We start from the raw sequence: 13,403 nt of genomic DNA on the forward strand, positions 1-13,403 counted from the left end.
TAATGCTATTAATTAGCAATAAAAGCTCATGGTTAGCAAAGTTTCCGAACTTGCGAGTTTTTATTTGCTCCATCGGAATAGAACTGATGCGAGACGCCAGCTTAAAATAAAGTTCAAACGAAGACACAACGCGATCGACGCGCCACGTGCTTGTCCGCATGAGATATGATGAACATGATGAAAGCTGATGGGCGGATGTAATAATTAAGGTTATGTTTGCGCTTCTTTGATGTAGTAATTTGATTTTATTCTGTTTTCCGATGTTGTTCTGCTCATAATATCATTTTGTTTCAATTAAGAACAAAGTGTCGATTATCATGAATATTTATTGTAGTGTCTATTTGGGGAAAACTTGAATTAATCATGGCTGACTTCCGGTGTTGCTCTCTATTTTTTTAATAAAAAAAAACAACAACAAAAAATAATTTCTGTTAAAATCTTTTATTTCATTGCGATTGTTATTATTTTGATAGATGTATGATAACTGTTAAGTTTATCAAAAATTAAACAGGAATGCATAATGGCGGCTATTTGGCGTCATAGTTTCTTTTGTTTCGAATGATTTCCGTTGTATTTTGTTTATTTTGTTTTTTTGCGAATTTTACAATTCGCGTTTTTGTTTCGCTTCTTCATTATCCGCGAGCGGTCCCGTATTGATCGGGCGTCCGGGAGCACCGCCTCCCGCACGCCTCCATCACGCGAGAGACGCGCAGCAGGCGCGCGGCACTTTGCCGCCGCCGTCTAATCAACCGACCGCCGCTCGAGTAGACTGTGCACAACCTCGATCACCATCTCAACAACTTTATTGGGAATGGTCGGGGGTTTAGTGCAGAATATGATAAGATAAAGGACAAGAAAAGTGGGGCGGCTGAAAAACAGCAACTCACCCAAGAGTCTTCGTCGAGATGAGCGGCGTCTTGAGGCTGAGGAAGCCGTTGAGGCGCGACTTCTTGTCGGAGGGCTCGGCCCGATTCATACCGGCGCCGCCTCCACCACTGCCGCCCTCACAGCCGTCCTCTTCGTCGTCGTCGTCGCGCTTCCTGCGACGCTTGTGGAAGAAGTAGCAGGCGGCGCCGACGCCCGTGATCAGTATAAGCGCCGCGAGCGATGAGAACACCGCCGTCAGCACCACGTCGCGCTTCTGCATGCTCAACTGCAACGAACACAAGCAATTCCGACGATTATATCAACATCGACGGCCGGTCGCCGCCGCCGTGTGGCGTAAACAAACCGCCGTCGAAACAATACGCACACGGCATGCGGTTTGTTTACTTGCAGGACTTTTAAACAGCGCAGCGCCACCTCTGTGACAATGTACAAAGTAATAGTCAACCTTTAAACTCAGACTAAGTTACAAGTCAGATAAGTATTCAATTAATTAAACAGGAAACAGTAGTAAATTAAGAATACAATATTCTATTAATTAACAATAAATAAAATAAAACATAAAAGGACAAATATAAATTAAGTTCAGTGCTGCCTACTGTGAAGTATAAGCTCAACTCATATCTGTATTGATTTATTTATCTGGGTCACAAACCTAACCTGTAACTTCCAGCAGTCGCTCACAAACAGCTGCACCGTCAACCGTCACGCATCACAACAAAACCCAAATTTGAATCAAACTCATCAAAACCTAAACAACTAATTATAACAATTATAAGAAGAAGAGAATTGTAAATACAATGGCCTACAAATACGACCCGACCATCGAGCCAAACATCAAAGCCTTAATTGTGAAGCTAACCAATTTTAATGTAAGTTTTTTTAAAGTTTTTATGAATGTTATTCCACTCTAATTCGTTTTTGTGTAGGAAAACACCGAAATATTCAAATACGTGCACGATTATTTCTGGAAATCCCTGCGCAGAACTGATTCAGCATTCTGCACTACAAAACATGAGATTGATAGCAAAGTTGATGGACTTGCAGAGAAGCTGGTTTTCCATGGTTATTTAAAAGAATCACATAGTCTTAATACTCTCTATGAGAAGTACATGAGTGCAAGTGCAGGTGAAGATGACACAAAAAGCAGGTAAGTTATGATTGCCACTGAATCTATTAGTTTTAATCAGAAATTTTAGAATGGCTGTGATGCAATTGCTATTTGCAATGTCTAAAAGTCCAACAACCTATCTAGCTTCCCTTCCAGAAGGTTTTGTTTTACATGAGGAAACAAAAGAAGAGGATATTGATTGGGGGTCATATCTCATGGAGGGTATTGATACATGGTCACCTAATTTTGATGATTCAGTAAGTATGCAAATTTCAAATTAATGTAACCTAAAAATATTTCATTTGTATTTTAGGATGAACTGAGTGATGATGAACTCTCTGATAAATCAAACGAAGTTATGACAGAAACCTCCCTTTCACGGACATTGACTGACGACCATAAATTAACTAAAATCTCAGCAGAAAATCCCAAAAAATCTAATTTAGAGACATTTGAGAGTTGTCAAAGAATTTTAAAGGAAAACATTCAACATAAATGGTACGCGTCAAATGTCATACGAGATCTACCGGAGGTGCGCGAATCAGAATCAGATATTGCTATAAGATGGTGAGAGACAGATTCAAAGCGGTAAATATTTCATAATATTCATGTGATTTAGGGAGCGTTATTTATCACAAGTAAGTTATGGCCTACTCGGCGGGCGTCGGACCAAAATTTTGAGCGAATACAAAGTGCTTCGTGAAGTCTGTTGGCAATTAATATCACCTCATAACTCTGTTGTTTTCTCCTGGAGTGGAAACAATTTGATTGTCAATGAAGACGTGTCAATATCAAGTGTGAGACCAGTAAGTTTAAACATAACCTAATATACCGACTACTGCAACTAATGTTCTCTTTAGTTTGTGTTCAAAAACCTTGTGTCGGCTTTCCTGCCGGACATCTTAATGCTTCACGAGTTGCGAACTTTCCACCGTCGAGTGTTGAACGACGAGCAAGCACCGCACACTTATCGGGGCTATGCGGAAGCGGCAATGGCCATCGTCCGACCGGCAATTCGACGCCTCGCCGAGATTGAAGCGGAAATGATCAAACAAGGTAACATACCTGCAACAAAAAATTCGCCATTATTAATTTATTTTTTCTGTCTTAAGAAACCATATTAACATTAATAAGTTTTGGTAATGATTTGAAAGACATTATGAAAGAGGTTAAATATTTGCATCGTGTGCACAGCGCCGCCATTTTAAACTATTCTATCGAACCGCGGCACACTTGCTGCATGAATTTACTAACCACACTTTACAGCCACTTGAACTTGACTTGTGAGAAGTGGCAAATGGATATTATTCTTTCGCTGTACCTAGAGTCAGCGTATAAGTATGTGCGAATCATAGAAGAGTGGTTTAGAACTGATAAGTTAGTTGATTCACGTCGGGAGTTTCCGCTCGCGCCCCACACCATGGTGGATGACGATGACATAGACGATGATCGCGAATATCACGATTTGTCAGTAATTAGCAAAAAAGCAGCATTTGACCGCGCCAAATATATACTCCGCCAGTCGAACCACCATCACTCTAAACTAGTTGATGATCCATTAATATCAGTTATCAAAAGCGAAGTGCTACAAATCGGACGGCAATTGCGACTGTTTAGTCTGTTGGGAAAACTGCATTTACTACACGCGACCAATTTCAGCATTTACAATGAATGGCGCAGTGAAATCTTTGATATCATTCGAAATTATAGCGGTATTTGTAACCCAGAAGAGATTGCAGAAGAAGTGTCCGGTATAGACGAAGGAATAGATCTGGACGAAAACAAAATGGCGGATGGCGCGATGCATATTGAAGAAAAATACTCGACCGAATTTGATTTATTGGAGAACTGTACAGATACTTCAGATGGGTTGCTAATGGCGGCATTTCACGATGTGTTCTATCCTGATGAAACAGCCCTTTCAAATAATAAGGTTAAGATTAAGTCGACGTATGCGCAGTTGCAGGAAATGGGTAAACACTCGCTTCCAGGTGTGCAAATATTTATAGCGGATATTCTTGGTGACATAATCCGACGTAAATATCGCAATTGTGGCCAAGTCCTTAAAGATCTATTTCTACGTGATTATCACCTAGCTGAACACCTTGCTATCATGGCCAAGGTCTTCCTTTTCGCTGATGATACCATCTACCCATTTTATCGCGCTGTTTTCGCTAAAATCGAATCAAACGCTACCTGGGGTAATGACATTTGGCTCACCTATGATCTTCAGGATGTTCTTGCTGATGCGCACCCGCGGTTGCATGAACGAGTTCGGGTAGGTGTTAAACCCGGTTGGGCTTCCATGTTGGAAGACCCATTGCGCACGTGTACACTCATCGACGTGCAATATTCAGTCGAGTGGCCGATTGATATCATAGTCACGGAACGTTGTGCGAAAATGTATCGCGAAATGTTCTATTTCGTGCTGAAGATCAAGTGGGCGCTGCATACACTCAACCATCTAAGGTATTCACGTAGCGAACAACGAAGAAGGCAGAAAGCCCCAAGGTATGTTCGGGAGTTACTGCAGCGGTTGGAAGTGATGCGTTTCGGGTTTATTAATGTCTTCGCCGCGCTGCAGCACTACATTCTTGGGTATGTGTATCGAGTATGCCGCAGGCGTTTCGACCGAGAATTTGACGCCGCCACGGATTTGGAAACTTTGGTTAGGAGTCACGAAGACTTTGTGTATGGGTTTCATCGGCTAGTCTCTAGAGTGCGCGACTATCAATCACAATCGTTCGGATTTGATCGGGTAAGAATGTCTAAATTTATTCATTCTAACCTATAACTTTTTCTATTATTTATTTAAGGCACTATATTCGGTAAGACAATTGCGTAAAATGTGGATCTCACCCGGCGACATTTTCAACAAGATGTTGGAGAAAACTGGAGATTCACTGCGCGAATGTCATCGCAATATCTTTGAGGTTATCAGCGTGCAAGTGTACGACTAAACACGCTGCCATTTTGTTGTTTGTTGTCTAACACATAAACTTACTGTTCATCGGTTGGTTTGTTTGTTTGTTTGCTTAGTGACTTACCATATTCTGCGCCTGAATGAACTCGTCCAAATTTGCGTTCTCGCGATAGACTTGCCCACCGACTCCGATGTGCATCTTTTTAAACGCACGTCGCTTTTCTTTCTCCCTCTCGGTTCGTTTGTTTGAATTTGTTTAGTATGCTGTTTTCTGCGTCTACAGAGATTGCAAGATCATAGAAAGTAATAGACTTTGGTTATTCGAAAAGGATATTCGAGTCGTAGTCGTAATGTCGTTCGCTTTACGACGGAATTCAATTCCAATGGGAATTCACGTGCTGAAACGGCAAACACGCTTTGGGAAAACGATTTTCCCTGCAAACTCTGCTCGTCAGTGGATTCGAAAAAAGGTGTTGCTTTGCAGACGCAAGTTATTTTACGAGATCTACGTTTTGAATAATGGTAAACTGCAATACATTGTATTTATAGCGTTACGCCATATATCGGTCGAATGAAACTATTTTTGTGGTTTTAGTGCTTTCATCCAGGTGCGTTCGGAGTTATTGCGCTGTAAAAATGTAAATGCCGCGGTTTGCGTCACACTTTGTTTGTTGCACTTTAAACACTTGTAACCTGACGCACCTGAACAATTATTAAAAGCATTTTTAATTAACTTTTACTCAGATACAGTAATACTATATTTTTCAAATGAACGATATATTATTTGCGATAATTAATTATTATTAATATTTAAAAATGCTTTATAGGTACTAAAATACCAAAGTTTAATTTAATACATGTAATTGAACACTGTAATTACATTCGGTTTAGTAGTTTCATGTGGTTTATGAACTATTGATTTTCATAACCTCAATTTAGGAATAAGCTATGTGATGCCATTATTTCTGAAAGCAATCAAATTTGCTTATAATTGTTTTCAATTTGTCATTGCCCAATTACTTACTCAATTTTGTTGAAAACACACAGCATGTAAGCCGATAAAATTGTTTTTCAAAACATTTTTTCCATGTTCCACCTCTGCAGGAGGTGTTCTTGGTGAGATATTTAAATTTGTTTATAAAATAAACTTGTTTCTTTTTACAGCATGAAATTCACGGCATAAAGTAATCCGGAATAATCCTGAAATTACATTTTTGTAAAAATACAAACGCGAATTCCCGCAAGCCTACCGCCCATCGTATTTTCGTTTGTAATATTTTCATCTCTTATCTCGGAATACTGCAAACCACGTCCGCCACCCGACGAACATAAATACACTTTATGCCCGAAGTATTTTTTATGCTTTTACGGCAAGCTCTCGTGGGATGTAAAAAAAGCAAGAAAGAACATGAGCAACGCGTTTCAGTTATTTCTGTTATTTCGCGGCACGACGAAAACGTCGGAAAATTCAATTCCAGCCGTCCGCAATCCGCGCGCGCGTCTTAAACATTCAGGCATTACAACCGAACCCGGCGACGTTGATGCACCACAAGGGGATGGGGCGAATGTCAAAGTTGAGCGTGGTATTAGACGTCGATAAATTAATCAAGCTGCTGAATGAAAAACGTTTTGCTTCGACAATTGCACTAATTTCATGCCCAGAATATAAAATTTTAATTGTAAATAAACTAATTAAATGACAACAAAACGTTTTACGACAATTAAGAGCAGGTTATGTTGACTGTATCATTAGTATCAACACGTTGGTTGAATGTACTACCACGCATGCGTACTGACTTATGCGCCATTGAAGCGCAGCTTGCGTCACACACAAAACACAACAACTTTAAACACGCATCACACGAAACCCATAAGAGTAACGGAGGTGAAACTTTCTTCTACAGTAAACGCGACAATTACATTAATATACAGTGTATTGCAGTACACAAAAATGATGTTTTCGAACTTGTTACGACTCGAATATCTTCTTCGAGTTTAAGTGATTAGATTATTTGAGATGGTGGAGATGGGATGAATGAGATTGAGTGTGATTATGTGTGAATGTGTTTCGCACTTGTTGTGGTCGTTGTGGACGCGCCACAGGTTACGGTTACGGATTGCGAACGTCGAGAGACCGCGAACGTTCAACTCGCGCGAGCGCCGCCGTCGACTGCGAACGGCGGCGGCGGGTGCCCGCCCAAGGCTGCGGGGGCCGCGCGCAAGCGGACAGCGAGGAACCGCCGACAGACATTTCGCATACGGGGTGTTTATCGACGAGCATCATTAATCTGAATAGTAGTTTTGGTGGAGGCGCCGGGAACTAGGTTCAATTTTTAATATTTGCGCAATTATCCACACACTCAACAATTATTTACATTTGTAGCTCAATCGTGTATTGAAGGCTATGTCTCCAAAAATGCACGATTACATTTGAATTGTAATTATGGTGAGACTGATTAACATATATAGGGTAGGTATACGAGTATGTATGCAGTGAAAGTTATTTTGTTATTTAAATGGTCGTAACTTGATGTATATTGTGTATTATGTAATATATTTAATTTTATTACTGTTGCCGTATTAAATCTCGTCATTAAGTATAACTGATTCAGATTTAATTATATCTTGCACATATCCCTTTATATTAATATTAAAGGATTGCCATAAAATCGTTTGTTTAATCCAAAACCTACTTGTAGCGAGTAAAACTATACTTCCTTGTATTTGGTGAATTGTAATTCTTGTAGGAATATGTCTATTTTCACGAGAAAAGGGCGATTCAAAACCAAAAAAAAATCAACATGTTGTATCATTGACACCTGTTTGGCTACTGAAACCGCTTTCATTAATAATTGGGTACACTACACTAATAAGACAAAAAGGGTTGGTCAGAGTTTTGTTCGATTCATACTTATAAATTTTTCCTGAATTGTTGAACAGAATGATTTATGTGAGATTTATATGAGGGCGACGTACTAAAGTTTAGCTTTATTACAGATTTCAAATAAATTAAATATATTTAATTCTAATTTACTAGGTTTTGCCCGCTATTTCGCTATTCAAGGTGGTGTGGCCGTTGCCCAATTGTATAGTATTAATATGGATATTTAATAACAAATTCGTCCTTAAAATGTTTAGCAAAATGCAGTTTTACTTCGCATGTTCTATCCCAGTTAAAGTATAAACTAGCCATGCATTGATAACTAAAGGAATTGTGGTTACCAATGCTACAAAATATCAATAATTATTGTTATAAATAAAAAGGCAACTGCACGCGGAGTTCCCAAGCGGTCTCCCATCCAAGTACTACCCGCGCCCGACGTTGCTTGACTTCGGTGATCGGACGAGAACCGGTATATTCAACGTGGTATGGCCGTTGCCTACTTGTATAGTGTTAATATAAATATTTAACAACAAAATCGTCCTTGAAATGTCCTGCAAATTACAGTTTTTCTTCGCCTAATATTTTCTAGTTACAATATATACTTGCAATGCGTAGATACCTAAAGGAAACGTTATTTAATTTCATTATACTTAAATATTGGTCACCTTCAAATGCAGCATATAAAATATACAAAGTTATTCTTTTTTGATTTCTGCTAGGGGGCGTTGCCGCAAATAAATGCAAATTTTTAATTTGCGCATACATAATTTATAAGGTATTCAAATTAAGAAGGGGTTTCTAAGTGTGTTAGAGTTTTATCTGTCTTTTTACGAATAATCTGTTTTCGGTCACAGATGTAATTGCATATTTAAATGGTACTAATTTAACAATTTTACACGAAATGCTTGCATTCCTCGTTTGAAATTTCTAAAGTTATCACAATCAGTTAATTAAAGAAAAACGAGAATTATTAACTCTGTTCGCTAAGTAATGTATATATTAAACAGTCAATTCTCTCTGTTGCACATAGAATATGCTTCTGCAACTTTTTTGCAAAACGGCTAAACTGTATTTTTTAAATTCAAATAGACGCGACAGCCCGCTCCTAACTTAATTTTTGGTATAACATTTATACTTTAAGCAGTAAATGGTGTCTATTTTAAATATCACAAATACATAAATATATGCAAATTGGAATAAAAAGAAGTAGGCCATATATTGTATTAAGTATTTATTTCTGGCATACAATGAGTATACTCGTAAATATTCCACATTAATGAAGAGTGTCAATGCGACCAAGAGGTTTCGGATAGTCGCAAACTTCCAACTCTGGATTAAATATCATTCCAGGTGGGCAATTTAATAGTTCGTTGTCATGTGTCGAACATAGACAAAATTGGGGACAATAGGGAAAGTAACGAATGTCGTCAACAGGCTTGTCAGTATGGCATATCGTGTCGCATTGAGAGTCATCTGACTTTTCTGCAGCTATGACCAGTTGGACCAGCAGGACAGCAGCAACAATTTGAAAAACAACTACGCAAGAAAATTTAATGATTTATTTGGAAAGATTATTTATCAAAATTCTATTACATACCTTTCATTTTGATCAACTTGAAGAATACTCGAACTGTTAAACAATATATTTTACATACTATAAAAGATTCTGCCTGCTCTTTATATAGGTATATACTATCTTATCTTTGCGAATTTTTATTTAATAATACTTGAATGCTATATTGTTCTGAAATGTATTTAGAACTGATTCTTAGAAATAATGAAGTATATTAAGCGTTCAAGTGTAGGGGGTATGGGTCAATTTTGAGATATGAGTAGATTGAGTTTGCATAACTAATTACTTTGATTACTTTCTTGCCAATTAAATTCTTCACTTTATTTCAAGCAAAATACTAATAATGCCCTATACCTGTAAATCAATCTTGATATCAATTTTCGTTTCTTATTTTGCATCTTACATATTATAAATATTTTTATAAGATACTAGCGGCCCTGTTGAACGTTATCCCGACTTATCTTTCACGAATATTTTTGAAATATCTGAAAGACTTTTTTAGCTATATGTGCCACATCCATTATTAAAACTCACAGTTTCCATTTCTAAATTTACAAATTCATTCACTTTTATAATTATTGTCAAAATGAGTTTCTATCTGTCAACTAATAATAATAACAGTCGAAAGGTATCGACACCTGTTAAAATCATTTGGAGTTAACAGATAATTGTGACTGACAAATAATAACAGACAAATAATTAGCAATAAATTAAAATTGCGACTATAATTGGAGATTTAAACTATCCTATCTCTCAAGTTGGATCGAACTGCACATGGTGTGCGAATTTTATTACAATCGGTTATGTGGTTTAGGAGTCCATTGAGGACAAACATTGTGACACGAGATTTATATATATTAAGATGTCAAAAATAACTATACTAAAATTTATTACAATTGACTTAAAGTACCTATTTATGTTATAAATCATGTTATTATTTTTCAGCAGATGGCAAAACTTGTTATTTATTAATATCTATAATATAAAAATGAATCGCAAAATCTGTTGGTATGAGCATAACTCAACAACGCCTTGACCAATATGGCCAATTCCTTTTTAAAAACCTTCGTTAATGTCCAAGGATGGTTTTTACGGCGAAAAAAAGTTGAATAATTGCAGTGTAAAACCCTAAATATAGCCCTTTTCTATAAGATAAAAGTTGGCATTGAAATTCAATCATAATTATAGTTAAATAGTTGAATCCGAGATGACGCGCTGAAGTACATTATTAGCAATCCCTACTAATATTATAAATGCGGATGTCCTGATGTTTATAATGCTTTCACACAAAAACTACTTAACAGATCATCATGAAAATTTGTACACATATTCTTAGTGGTCCCCGAAAGGTTATATAATAGGCTACTTTTTATTTAATAAAAAAAATATTTTTTAAATAAATCAAAAAAATTGCATCTCTGCATCTGGGTATTTGACTACTTTAACGCCATCTAGCAATCCAGCAATGAAGCTCAAACCTAAGTACATTAGTACCATCACACTGTATTATCACACTGTATTACCGACATACGTCAACATCAAATCCATTTGACTACACTATGGAGACTGTACACTATACTTCCATAGACTATACTTTCAGCCATTTTAAACTTCCCGCCATTCTACTTCATTGTTACTTCTTCTGTGACTACAGACGCGTACGGAAGCAACTGATTGATTTCTAATATTTATTTGGATTCAACGCGAGCGAAGCCGCGGGATAAAGCTAGTTCTTTATATAATTAATTTCTTTAAAATAAAATTGCAAATCTTATTGATTGAATTAACACATACTATTTCTAAAACAAGAGAATAAAAACGAATTAAATTTTTATTATACACTGTCGGGACAAAGTCGCGGGCAAAATCTAGTTATTAATATTATTCTTGAAGGTTAAAATCAAAATGTAATAGTAATAAAACAAATCAAATGAAAATATATCATTGATGTCCAAATATCGACGAATCGGATTACGCACGTAAAAATTGCCAATCACGTCTGTAATTTTTGCGCCCTCCATGAAATCACGACACGCTCATAATCCAATAATGTCGCAAACGGCTCGGACGTGCGAAACGGGCCCGCCAACTACTCGTCGACAGTACGCACTCCTTTATCCGCAGTCCTTGAAAGCAAAACGAGAGAAAAAAGGAGACCCCGTGAGGATTGCGCCCCTCGAGTGCGCCTAATTCAATCGCGACGCGTCCATTGTGCTTGCCTTGATTGTTTCTTCGTTTAGGTTCATACCAAGCACGGCCTTGAACGTGAGTTATGTGTGGGACCTAGAAGGTTGCATCAATGAGTCTTGAAATAGAATAATTCTGTTGATAGTGATGTATTGGGTGTGATTTCACATAGCATTTATCGAGAGATTTTTAGTAGGAAAAATATGAAGAATAATTAATACTTCTAATCCAACGAATTTTTGTCGGAGTTAGACTTCACAGCGAAGCAATTAAATAAAACAGGTGACACGTATCAAATATTATATTATTTCTACTTCCACTCTATTTCCACGCTTTTGAATTGAACTTTTGTATTTTAATTCTTCGAAATTTGCTTGCACAATACTGGGAAATGTAAGTGTATAAATGCCGCGCCGCGTCGACACAAACAGCAGAAGCAGCGCCTGTTTTGATTTGTTTGACTGGCGGCGCATGGCATTTTGTATGGTCTTGTGCTCCACCGTGAGCAAATACGCAAGCGCAAGCTCCATCCCGTGAAAAAAAACTCGTGAGTAAAGTTCTTTACTCACTGCCTTGACCGTCCGTAAATAGATTACCACTTTTTGTGTCTAAAAACCGTGGAAAAACTGATGCTTTATAGGTGGGAGTAGAAAAAGTAGATTATCAAATTTTAAATTGGCTAAAAGTGTTAGATTAAGTAATTATAAGACGAAGTTGTCTTATGTATATCTCGTTTTATTTCAATAGAAGTAGCGTAAACAAAAGTTCCAAAAATAATTCGTTTTGTTTATTAGTATTGTTTATACCAACTATTCCAAAATCTCCATAAATGTTATTACTAAATTAATTTGCCAGCTAAAATGACTAAATCAAACCGTAAAACCAATATTTTGGTAGTTAATCTTTAAAGCATTATTATTTCATCTATAAAGATAATATTATTATGCATAAAGTGTGAAATGACTTTCACTTTACCCTTCTGCGCGTTACAGAGAAATAATTAAGTGATTTTGCATGGTTCATCCCTAAAAGCAATTTAAAGTTTGTGGTGCTTTCGAACAACGAGATGTGTTAAAATCACATTACTATGTTTTTATATGTCAGTTAAATTTAAAGGTTAAATGTGAAACTGCCTAAAATGTTAAATGTGCTTTCAAGGAATATAGAACAATTAATTTGTAATTTTAATTTTTAGTTAAATCACGTATTAAGCACATTAACGCTTTAAGTGAAGAAAAAAATATATTCCCATATAGATTGCATAAAAAGATCGTAATCGGATTACTCGCTTATCACCGAGATCGTTTTAAAAAGCTTGATGCATGTGACAGAAGGGTTGTTATACCCGTCACGCATTTTTTTACCCTGTCATCCAAAGTTAATTATGACATTTCAGATTTTTTTAATTCCTTTCGATGACCGGCCGTTGTTTTTGTTTAATTGGGGCCGAGAGCATGAATAACGCGTGACAAGCACGCGTAGGGTTGTCGAGCAGGCCCGATGGTGGCGGCTTCCTGCTCTCCTGATGGGAGCGTCCGCTCGGCGCACGACCTGTGAACTTTCGTCGCGACTGCGGATGCGACGGCCCGCCACCGCCAGCGTCATCGCGATGCGGCGAATCGATACAGGTGGGCCCAGTCCCTCCCCACCAGTCATCGGGGCGGGCGGTTGAGGGCGGTTAGTGTCGCAGTCTCACTATCTCTCCAGTTTCACCAGCGACATCTACGGTTTGGTAGTGAAAACTTCACAGAAGCACTTTAGAGACAACTGCGCATCATCCACGTGGCGTAGATGTCGCCGTCTTCGTTTTGTTTACTATACAACACAAGTTGGTGACAAC

General features: G+C 37.7%; 2 protein-coding genes, 1 long non-coding RNA gene and 1 other non-coding gene across 6 annotated transcripts; 1 reads left to right on the top strand and 3 right to left on the bottom strand.

Moving 5' to 3' along the window:
- Positions 1 to 878: 878 nt before the first annotated feature.
- LOC135802833 (uncharacterized) lies at positions 879 to 7,086 on the bottom strand. Of its 2 annotated transcripts, XM_065316459.1 has the most exons (3): positions 6,994 to 7,086; positions 5,044 to 5,196; positions 879 to 1,153 (listed from the first exon to the last, which is right to left on the bottom strand). In XM_065316459.1, exons 2-3 carry the CDS (start codon positions 5,116 to 5,118, stop codon positions 884 to 886), a joined length of 345 nt encoding a protein of 114 aa, XP_065172531.1. In that variant the 5' UTR covers positions 5,119 to 5,196; positions 6,994 to 7,086; the 3' UTR covers positions 879 to 883. The 2 variants fall into 2 exon arrangements, with proteins under 2 accessions (XP_065172531.1, XP_065172530.1); XM_065316458.1 differs by having other exon boundaries at positions 5,044 to 7,079.
- Positions 1,105 to 6,090, top strand: Grip128 (gamma-tubulin complex component 5). 2 transcript variants are annotated; one of them, XM_065316457.1, is made up of 9 exons: positions 1,105 to 1,321; positions 1,559 to 1,757; positions 1,815 to 2,035; positions 2,085 to 2,253; positions 2,310 to 2,563; positions 2,616 to 2,802; positions 2,857 to 3,052; positions 3,109 to 4,754; positions 4,813 to 6,090. In XM_065316457.1, exons 2-9 carry the CDS (start codon positions 1,686 to 1,688, stop codon positions 4,954 to 4,956), a joined length of 2,889 nt encoding a protein of 962 aa, XP_065172529.1. In that variant the 5' UTR covers positions 1,105 to 1,321; positions 1,559 to 1,685; the 3' UTR covers positions 4,957 to 6,090. The 2 variants fall into 2 exon arrangements, with proteins under 2 accessions (XP_065172529.1, XP_065172527.1); XM_065316455.1 differs by having other exon boundaries at positions 1,105 to 1,757.
- Positions 7,087 to 8,181: 1,095 nt separating the features above from the next.
- LOC135802835 (5S ribosomal RNA) lies at positions 8,182 to 8,300 on the bottom strand. Its single transcript, XR_010550636.1, has one exon. It is a non-coding gene; the product is annotated as a 5S ribosomal RNA (ribosomal RNA).
- Positions 8,301 to 9,019: 719 nt separating this feature from the next.
- On the bottom strand, positions 9,020 to 9,719 carry LOC135802831 (uncharacterized). Its single transcript, XR_010550635.1, has 2 exons — positions 9,401 to 9,719; positions 9,020 to 9,339 (listed from the first exon to the last, which is right to left on the bottom strand). It is a non-coding gene; the product is annotated as an uncharacterized lncRNA (long non-coding RNA).
- Positions 9,720 to 13,403: the final 3,684 nt, after the last annotated feature.

The sequence above is a fragment of the Atheta coriaria genome, unplaced genomic scaffold (genome assembly GCF_025399875.1).
Source record: "Atheta coriaria isolate IRGN ID8LTWV9N9 unplaced genomic scaffold, Caltech_Dcor_3.1 hic_scaffold_57_pilon, whole genome shotgun sequence".
Taxonomy (NCBI): domain Eukaryota; kingdom Metazoa; phylum Arthropoda; class Insecta; order Coleoptera; family Staphylinidae; genus Dalotia; species Dalotia coriaria.

Bases quoted from the DNA above. Each gene is read 5' to 3' on its own strand.
- LOC135802833 (XM_065316459.1), bottom strand. From the start codon at position 5,118: ATGCACATCGGAGTCGGTGGGCAAGTCTATCGCGAGAACGCAAATTTG. The intron at 1,154-5,043 runs GTAAGTCACTAA...TGTTCGTTGCAG, and splicing joins TCATTCAGGCGCAGAATATG to TTGAGCATGCAGAAGCGCGA.
- Grip128 (XM_065316455.1), top strand. From the start codon at position 1,686: ATGGCCTACAAATACGACCCGACCATCGAGCCAAACATCAAAGCCTTA. The intron at 1,758-1,814 runs GTAAGTTTTTTT...GTTTTTGTGTAG, and splicing joins TGAAGCTAACCAATTTTAAT to GAAAACACCGAAATATTCAA. The intron at 4,755-4,812 runs GTAAGAATGTCT...TATTTATTTAAG, and splicing joins AATCGTTCGGATTTGATCGG to GCACTATATTCGGTAAGACA.